This window comes from Heterocephalus glaber, unplaced genomic scaffold, assembly GCF_053883595.1.
Source record: "Heterocephalus glaber isolate CG9 unplaced genomic scaffold, H.glaber_assembly_v1.0 deba00000718, whole genome shotgun sequence".
Taxonomy (NCBI): domain Eukaryota; kingdom Metazoa; phylum Chordata; class Mammalia; order Rodentia; family Bathyergidae; genus Heterocephalus; species Heterocephalus glaber.
Window position 1 is genome coordinate 11726 of NW_028258159.1, and position 9954 is coordinate 21679.

Genomic DNA, 9954 nt, shown 5'->3' on the forward strand with positions numbered 1-9954 from the left:
CACGTGGCAGCTCACACAATCATGGAACTTCATTTCTGTTAGCTGTGCCTAAGGCATGGACAAAGTTCCACCAAGCCTGTTGTCCAAATCACATGTTGCAGCTTTTAGAAATCATTGAGAACAAGCTCCTTCCCATGCATCCTACTGGGCTGTTGTCCCAGACAGAAACAAGGGATGCATGTCATCCTGGTATTTTAGTTGTGAGGTCACAGAGCATGGAGCTGAAGGCGCCATTGTGCTGCTCCTCCTTATAAAGGGAGCTTCCCCGTCTCCCCAGCACAGACTCGGGAGCAACTCCAGAGCCTCCTGCAAGATGCTGGTGGTTCTACTGACAGCGGCCCTGCTGGCCCTGAGCTCAGCTGAGAGCTCATACAAAGGTACAAGGGAGCGGGGTGAGGCTGTGATGGGACTCTGCTTGGGGCTCAGGAGACCACACTGCAGAGGTGGAGAGGGTGCGTCACCAAGGGAAAGCAACAAAAGGAAATACAGGCCGGTGGAGTTCTTAAGGCAGGGTTAAGATCCATTCTGTCCCCATTCCACATCAAGACCTTCTACTTTTATGAAAGGTAATAGGGGTACCACTATAACTTTTGATCAGAGAAATGACCAGGTTAGCTTTGTGTTTGTTGATACAGCTCTCTGTGCTGTGAAGGATGGGTGGGATGATGGGAGGACCCATCCAGGGGAGCCCAGCTGTGAGGACTTGACCTAAATCCGGGTAGGGTGCTGGGAGCCTTTCTGCCAAGGGAATTCAGGACTCACTATAGAGAAGCACACACAGAAGAGTCATTTCAAAGACAATGAAGTGGGTAACAGATTTCAGTACCTGTGTAATGACGGAGAAATATCAGGGATCATTTTCCTAGTTTTCTCTCCACCACATACAGTATTTCAGTGTGCAGGGAGGAGTTGTGTAACTCTGTCCACAATTGTTTAATGCTGGTTTCCTTTCTTGAGGCAGAACATTGACTTGAGCAAAGGATTTAATGAAGGAGGAGGGCAGAGCAACAAGAAATATGATATGGAAATAACTGAAATACTTAAAAAGAAGAAGCAGTGATGTTTGGGGGATTCTAGAGAAAAAACAGGAGGATTGACAAAGGTGTAGTGAGAAGTGTTTGAGACTCAGCCTAGCAACTGCCCTGGAAACCCTTAGACATCCTTCACTTTGCAAGGAGATGAGCACAGAGAGTGGCTGTGGACTACAGAGGGTTCACTTGGGGATGTTCATGTTGGGATTGCAAATCACCTTTCCTCATAGGGCATCTGTGAGCCCCGAAAGACTGACAGTGAACTTTTCACTTCATCTGTGCTTTTAATCCTAGAGGTCACCTGTGAAGACTCCTCCTCCCTAGTGTCATGTACAGGCCCATTCATCCTCAGCCAACCTTCTCTTCCTTCTTTCCTTGAAATATTTTGCCATCCTGCAATGTCTTATTAGGTTGATCTTTCATTTTGGGCATGACTGATTGTCATACTCCCCTTAGAGATACAGACAAACCCTCCCCACCTGCCATTCTGAGGACTGTGACCTGGCTCACAATTTCAGTAACCGGGAGGACCAGCTCTAGTGACACCAGGAGGAGGCTCCCCATGTCCTCACACAGAAGTGATCGCTGACACATGATGCATCCTGATTTTGCTCCTCAGCTCCTCTGCGGAGCTGAGAGTCACTCCCTGGTTACTATCTTGCCGATGTTCCTTCTCAGACACCTATGGCCATCTGTGAAATGCCCAGAAATATGAGACTATCTCATTTTCTTCTATGTTTCTCCACTCAGCTCTATCCTTGTAGATGATAAATACATGGCCACCACTTTTCAAAGAATCCTATATGAACCGTCACTTTCTGTCTCTTTTATCTCTGCAGTTTTCCTCCACAGGAGTCCAGGGCTCTTGCTCAGCACCTAGCTAAATTTCTACATAGAACCTACATGTCCTGACTTGGATTCACAGGCAGAAAGTTATTACAATACTGTCTCCACTAATACAACTGGCAGCATACATGATAATCCTTCCCCTTTGCTTCTTATGTGTCTTAGCCATGTCCTCTGTTTACTCCAGGTGTCCAACTTTTCTTTTTCTGACAAACGGAGAGAAATCATACTCTCAATTACCAGTGGCTGAGATTTTGCACATATTGCCTGTCTTTAGTGAGTGGGTCTGGAGAAGCTCTCTGTGGAAAGGGACTGGGTGAAAGAGAGGGAGCCAAGAGGCTGGTCTGGAAGCAGGAGAGCATGTGACCAGGTCAGAGAGGTAGAGAAGGAGAGTCTTCTGCCACTGAGCTCATCTATCCTTTGCTATGACCACACAGAGTCTGAGGACCAACACCAGGGCTTTGGTCTGGCACACGAGACTCCAGTGGATGATGATGTTAAAGATGAAGGCGATGGTGAAGATGAAGGCGATGGTGAAGATGAGGGTGATAGCAAAGAAGAGGGTGATGATAAACCTGAGAAACCACCCAAGCCACATCCTCGTCCTCCTCCTCCTGGACCACGTCCAAAACCACCCCAACCCGGAGGCCAGCCTAAGCCTCCTCCACCTCCTCCACCTCCTCCTCCTGGACAACAACATGGACCACCCAAACAAGGAGACGAGAAGCAGAATCGCACTACTCGTTCTTTAAATCAGCAAGGTCCACCCCCACAAGGAGGTCAGCAGCAGCCCAGTGGTCCTTCTCCTCCTGGAAACCAGCAGGGCCCACCCCAACAAGGAGGCCCACAGAATCGCCCTCCTCGCTCCTTACATCAGCAAGGTCCACCCCCACAAGGAGGTCAGCAGCAGCCCAGTGGTCCTTCTCCTCCTGGAAACCAGCAAGGCCCACCCCAACAAGGACGCCCACAGAATCGCCCCCCTCGTTCCTTACATCAGCAAGGTCCACCCCCACAAGGAGGTCAGCAGCAGCGCAGTGGTCCTTCTCCTCCTGGAAACCAGCAGGGCCCACCCCAACAAGGAGGCCCACAGAATCGCCCCCCTCGTTCCTTACATCAGCAAGGTCCACCCCCACAAGGAGGTCAGCAGCAGCCCAGTGGTCCTTCTCCTCCTGGAAACCAGCAGGGCCCACCCCAACAAGGAGGCCCACAGAATCGCCCCCCTCGTTCCTTACATCAGCAAGGTCCAGCCCCACAAGGAGGTCAGCAGCAGCCCAGTGGTCCTTCTCCTCCTGGAAACCAGCAGGGCCCACCCCAACAAGGAGGCCCACAGAATCGCCCTCCTCGTTCTTTATATAAGCAAGGTCCACCCCCACAAGGAGGTCAGCAGCGGCCCAATCGTCCTCCTCGTCCTGGAAACCAGCAAGGTCCACCCCAGGAAGAAGGTAAGCAGCTGTATTTTCCTCATGACATCCTGGAAGGCCCCACTGTGCGTCCCAACTTCCCTCAAAGGATAAACCACCCAGAATACCCCAGGGATTGAGCTCAATGATCTCAGTGCAGTTCCAGGTGAGATTTAAGCTCTCTCTTTAACACTGGCCCTAACTCCAATACTTATTAAAGTGCAGTGTGACAGCCATTCATCTGGCATGAAGTTCAGTTGATGTGGTCACTGAAGCCCAATTTTTAGTATTGTCATTCAGATCTTCAGGGTTAGCCCAGCAAGAACCTTTCTTTTTACAAATCTCCCATGATAGTAGTGATTTTCAGGAACGCTGCCCCAGAATTGTCTTTTGCCAAATGGTTAGTGGTGTTCTTTAGAGGAAGTGGTGCCATGTTCTCCCCCTTGGTCCTCTGCCTCCTTCGCAGTGCCAGTGACTTCCAATGTCACATTTCCACCTGAACACACTTAGCTCAGTTCCATCTCACACCACAACTGGCAGTGCCAGTGCCCCTGCTGAGTCACATTCACGTCTGTGCTCTTACATGTCACCTTGACTTGGACATCCTTACCATGAATGGAATCCATGCCCAAGATGGAAAAGAAGCTCCTGGAAGAGAAGGGCATGAAGCTGAATCTGGAAGGCTGGTCTTATCCCACCTCCCACATCCCCAGCCCACAGCATCATAACTTCCTGCACACATCCTCTTTGAAACAGTTGTACACATATAAGCAAGTCATGCTGGTATTCTGGCTTAAAAATGATGCCACAAGGATCTGTGTGGCCCATTGGGCATAACATATTTTGTAGTGAACATCCAAGTCAGCTCACAGAGTTATCCAGATCTTTCTGTTGTCTTTCTCTTTCCATCCGTACTCCAGCCCTCTTTCCCTCCTCCCCTTTTTCCTTTCCTTTCTACCTTTCCCTTTCTGCATTTCTCTTCCTTCTTTCCTTCCAGCCATCCCTCTTTCCATCCTTCCTTTTTCCTTTCTTCCTGTCCTCCTTCTTCTCTTCTTTTCTCTTCCTTTTCCATCAATCTTTCTTACATTCTTCTTACTTTGTTTTATAAATTGTACACTACTCCAATTTTTAGTTTTACCATAATTTTGAATCAATCCAACCCATTAGTTGTCACTTTGATTGGTTGAAATTCCATTCCTGGAATTAGGTGTTGCAGTGATCCTCTTTGTAAATATTCCTTTGATAATTTTCTGTAGCAACTAAAAGATAAACAGCTTAGGAATCATCTTTATTTCTTCATTTCACAAAGAACGATCGAGAGCACACTATGTCCTGGGTGCCTAAGAAGAACTGACAGGCAGAAATTAGGAAGGAAAGGGGAAGAAGAAGGTCAGAGGAAGACATGTCTGGGTCTCACCTGCTGCATTTCTGTGATGCCAGCTAGATATTGGGAGCCTCTTGAACTGTCTGTCACTTCTCCTCTGTAACCTTCTTGCTTGTTTGTTGCTTTCACAGAGTGAATGAGAAGGTGACGTCCTTCAGAACATGACCCCGTTGGAAGAACGCAGTCATAACTGCATCATCAATATTCTAATAAAATAATCAGCATGCCATTTCTGATTGCCGTCTCCTCTCTCTCGGTACTGGAGAATCTTGAATTTCACAACCATTGCTAACAACATTCAGAGGCCCATGGTCATTGTCATGGTTGTTTTCCTTACATTTTGCCTAAGCCAGCACACAGGTGGAAAGGTGAGGTCATTCTTTCACTTTCAGGCACTGTCCTAGTATTTTCCTGGACTCTGTGGGAAAACTGCAATTTGAAAAAATACTCTCAGAATATCAATTAATAATTGTTAAATGTTCTGGAAACAGAATATGTACAGCAAGTGATAGCAAGTTCTGAAGCATCCCTAATATTTCCAGCATAGTTGAACCTGCTTTCTTGGGACACAAATGTATTCGTGGGCCCCTTCTCACTGGAGCCTATTTCTCTCCTTCCCTCTATCTTATTGTTGCCCAATTCTTCCTTCTCCCCATGCCCCACCATTCTTTGTCCACACCTGAAGGGATTTCACAGAAGAGGCAGCATGATCTAACCAATGAGGTAGGACAGGATAATAAGGTCTCACTCTTTTCATTTTTGAAATCTTTGGACACCTGTCCACCTAATATACAAGTCAGAATTAGGATAGATACCATTCGACCAGGATATAGTGGTGTTTGAAAGACTTCACTTACACTTTTTTTTTTTTTACACCAAATGCTTATTTTAATAGGTTCCTTTTAACATGTCCTTAATACAATTCTCTTTCTCATATACAATCTGATACAATCGCAATTTAAAAGCCACTGTCTGTTTTTTATAAGTAACAAGAAGGAGACATTTCAAGTACCATCTGTTCTAAGTTTTAATATCTTCTTTTGGGGAGACTTTGGAGCTGAAGGTCAAGGATGATGATCGCACTTACTACCTGGTAACAACAAACTATTTTCCCAGTCAGGTCAAAATACCCTGTTTGTCTTCCTACCAATTCCCAAATATTCACAGCCTTTCAAGGACCACAAGAGACTTTTTATCATAGTGGGGAAATACTTGCTGTGTAAGTTTGGAAAATTAAAATGGCAAAGGAGATTATGTACCAAACACTGACAGCTTTCAAAATTTAGGAAGAATTGTTATTTGCCTATTTCCTTCTGTAGGGAAATAGTTTTTTAAAATATTAAATAATCAAAGTACTTATGCAAAATTAATCTCTTCAATGAGCAGATGAGTGCTCCATTTAAATGGTCTTTACAGATCCCTGAAGGTGCTATCCTGTCACGATTTAAGTGATGGCTATTCAATTGAATTTTTCTGCATAAATAGTTCTGCTCAATCTAAAAATGAAGTAGCATGATAAGACAGTCAACAGTTCAATAAAAATGCAAATTTCTGACATTATCAAAATGAATTTAAAAGTAACAAACTATCACAGAGCTCAGAAGTATTCTCTCAAGTTATTTGTTTTTATAAAGGAAGTCTTCGAAGTTTGCTGTTGAAAGTAGCTACTTTTCAAGCTTCCTCTTCTTTTCCTCTGGTTCATTAATGTCCATGTTTGAAATCTCATTCGGGATGCTTATTCCTGGTGCCTGTGGTTCTACCAGGGCCATTCGGATTTTCTGATGCTGAAGATTAGATGAGTCTAACGTGATTTTCACTTTAACTTTGTCAAACGCATGGAACACCGTCCCTCCTATTTTAAGTGAAAGGGTCCCATCATCATAAACAAGCTGTGGTTTTGGTTTGTCCTTTTCTTCAAAAGAAACTGTCCCTTCTAAACCATACTCTGGAATTAACACCACAATATAGCATTCTTTCTTACAAAGAGGATATAGGCTTCTTCACTTACTATTCCTTTGCTTTTGAAAAATAACTGCGTATGAAAAGCCACTGATGCACGCTGAGCATATTGAGCCATTTTGTGCCAGAAATTGAGGATTTTACAAATATCTGCAAGCTTGTGTTTGTCTGTCAACTCTGGATAAGTACAGTCAGCCCCAATAGCCACAGCCAACAGCCGGTGAACAATGATGTCTGCATATCTTCTGATAGGAGAAGTAAAATGAGTGTATATTGGAGATGCTAAGCCATAGTGATGGAAATCATTATCCATTCCAGAACAGAAGTACACAGCTTGCATCATACAGCGAGTGGCCAGTATTCTTAACAGAGTGTTAGATATGGAAAAGCAGGAGACTCGGCTCGGTCCAAAGAGTCAGTCAATGATATGGCCGTATCAGTCTTAATTTCCAAATTCTTGGACTTAGCTGCCTTAACAAGGATTTCATAATTTGATGGGGGGGGGCAGGGTGCTTTCTTAGCAGAGCATGTTCAGAAAATTCTTCATGAATTTTTTTTGCCACAGAGATATTAGCAAGTACCATAAATTCTTCCACCATGGAATTTGTTTCTCTAAGTTCCTTGGCCTGTAGATCTATAGGATCATGAGTTTCACTGTCCATGTGAAATCAAACTTCTGGAGAAGAAAATGTCAAAGCCCCTTTCTCAGTTCTTCCTTTTTTCAGAATTTTACCGAGTTTATTTAGTCCACGGAGACTAGTGGTAATATCATCATTCATGGTTGCTGAATCAATTCTCATCTGCACCTCAGCATAAGTAAGAGAAGCCTTTGAGTTAAGGACACTTTTGGTAAATCTTGTTTTTAAGATTTCAGCATTGTGACTCATTTCCCAAATACATGAAAATGCCAGCATGTCAACATTACACCTTAAGGAACATAAATTAGAGCTAAGCAACTCTGGAACCAGGTCAATCCTCTTTTCACAGAGATACACAGTTGTTCCTCTTCTGGCTGATTCTTGATCCAAGGCATTTCCTGGCCTAATAAAATGGCTAACATCAGCAATGTGAACACCAACCTCCAAATTCCCATTTTTGAGCTCTCTACAATGCAGAGCATCATCTATATCAGTGCATCCTGGTGGATCCACACTACAAACACAGATGCCTTAGGTCTTCTCGGTTTTTCATGTTTTCAGTAATGCTCCAGGGCATCTTTGGCAAAAAGCTAAGAACAGCCTGGGAGAAAGGCTGATGAGGAACATCGTGTTCAAATAACAAAGCTTCTGTTTCAGTCTCTTTTTCTCCAGCATCGCCAAAATTTTTTACAAAGTGTCCATTTGGATATCTGGAATTTCTGGGCCAACCATCAATAGCAACAATAATTCGCCGTCCTTCTAATGCAGAAGCCTGTCTGGTTTCTATCCGAATCTGGGGAATTCTTTTATCAGCAGGTGTAAAGAGATGTCTTCTTGACTCCTTAATATCAGACTTGGAAAGCATGCCACAATAAGGTCTCCAATTCCTTCTTCTTATTCCTACAACTCTACCTGTGGGCTTTAACATTTTTTCATTTATAGCAGTCTTAAGCAAGTGCTCTCTCTCTCCTCTTCTTTTTCCACATCATCTTCATTTTGACCTTCATCCTGTAACACCCCAGTGTGGGGAGCGGTGTCAGCCAAAAAGCTTCATTTTAACTTTACCCTCTGTTATAAATATCCAGGAGACTGTGTTATGGGGAACCATGTCTTCGCTAATTCCGATGTTTACCTTTAGAGATTGCCCTGGCAACAAGATGAACCTTCTGTAACCCCCTGAAACAAAGTAGCCCCTGAGGGCAAGGAGTGTCTAGAAAACTAGCAAACAAGGAAGCAGGTGTTTTTGGATAAAGGTCATGGTTAATGACCTTACTCACTGAATGTATAAAAGAGAGGTGGAAATAAACTTGCTCGCTGGGTCTTTGTGGGCCCTCCCGTCACTCTGTTTCTTCTTTCTCAATCCTTACGTCCCCACTCAGGTCTTGCTCGACAGGTTGCGGCCAGACCGCGACACCCCAGAAGACGGCGCTACCCACTGACTCTTGGGGAGAAGGGCCACAGCCACAACATCTTCATGACTAGCTCGGTTTAGATATTTAAGTCCTTGTACAATTATCTCTTTATTTTCTTCAGTGTCTCCATGAATCCACACTGTAGCTTCTAAGTAATTTTCCCTGCTAGCTCTGAATGTTCCTTGAAGGTATACACCAGATTTTATACCCTGTTGTAGCTTACTTAAGGGAAGATGCTCTGAAAATATTATTTTTCCACTTTCCATTTCATTCCCTTCATCAGACAAACAAGCAAGACGATCTATGAGTTCAGGGTTAGCAGTTAGGCTCTTTCTATACTCTTCACATGTGAATGCTGGCATTCCTTCTTCTACAGCTTTCTCTTTGTTTTTGAGATCATTGGTTATAAAGATAACTTGCAGCTGATTTTCTGCCGACATTTTCTTCAGATGTTCATTGTACCATTTTGCTGCTACTCGAATGGCTCTCTCATTTCTATCATTAGCATTTTCTCCTTGTTCTTGTTCTACATAGGTCTCTCTATGGTGCTCATTAGTGAACGTATAGAAATGCTTTTCTTGGTTATTAGTCACATCCCGGATTCTTTTATATACAGGGGCACTCCGATTTCTCACTTCCTGGAGAAGTGTTTGTAGCACAATTACATTCCTGATGGCAGGGTCCTCCAGAACATCGATCTGGTGCAGCAACACGTTGGTGTCAGGCAGCAGGTAGTGAGGCCGCGGCCAGAGGCTGCTTGCCGGGTCCTGGGGCTGCAGCTCGAGCGCCGGCCCCCCGTGCGCCCCGCCACACTCCGCGCGCCCGGGAGCCCCGCAGCCGATGTCATCGCGCAGGTAGTGCTCGCGCACGATCTTCAGCACGCCGCCGGTCCGGGTCTTTTTAAAGAACGTCTTGGACTTGAGCATCTCGCCTCGTGGTCAGCGGCGGGGTCCAGACCGCCACAGCACGCTTCCGGCGCCACTAAGTCCCACCCCGGGGACTTCTCTTCTTCCCGTTCCCGGGTACTAGCGAGCACGCTCGCCCAAAAACGCCGAGCCGGACGCTCACTTACACTTTGTCTACAAGAAATTCACCTCACCAATAAAAGCACTCTTGACTGAATGTGAATGAGTATAAAATAGGATTCCAAACAAATAGAAATCAAAAGTGAGCAATCTCTATTTCTCTCGGACAAAGTTGATTTGAAGATGCAAACTGTAAGAGGTTTAAAAAGCCGCTCTGTAATGTCCCAGAAATCAATTGAATATGAACACGGGGGTTATG

At 44.9% G+C, this 9954-nt stretch overlaps 1 protein-coding gene and 1 pseudogene across 1 annotated transcript; one reads left to right on the forward strand and one right to left on the reverse strand.

Annotated features, from left to right (window-relative positions):
- The first annotated feature begins 270 nt into the window (after window positions 1-270).
- Window positions 271-4845, forward strand: LOC147829170 (uncharacterized). Its single transcript, XM_087206774.1, has 3 exons — window positions 271-377; window positions 2315-3319; window positions 4793-4845. The coding sequence occupies exons 1-3, from the start codon at window positions 314-316 to the stop codon at window positions 4795-4797; spliced, it is 1074 nt and encodes a 357-aa protein (XP_087062900.1). The 5' UTR covers window positions 271-313; the 3' UTR covers window positions 4798-4845.
- A 1480-nt stretch (window positions 4846-6325) lies between these two features.
- Window positions 6326-9596, reverse strand: LOC147829171 (exosome complex exonuclease RRP44-like; annotated as a pseudogene).
- Window positions 9597-9954: the final 358 nt, after the last annotated feature.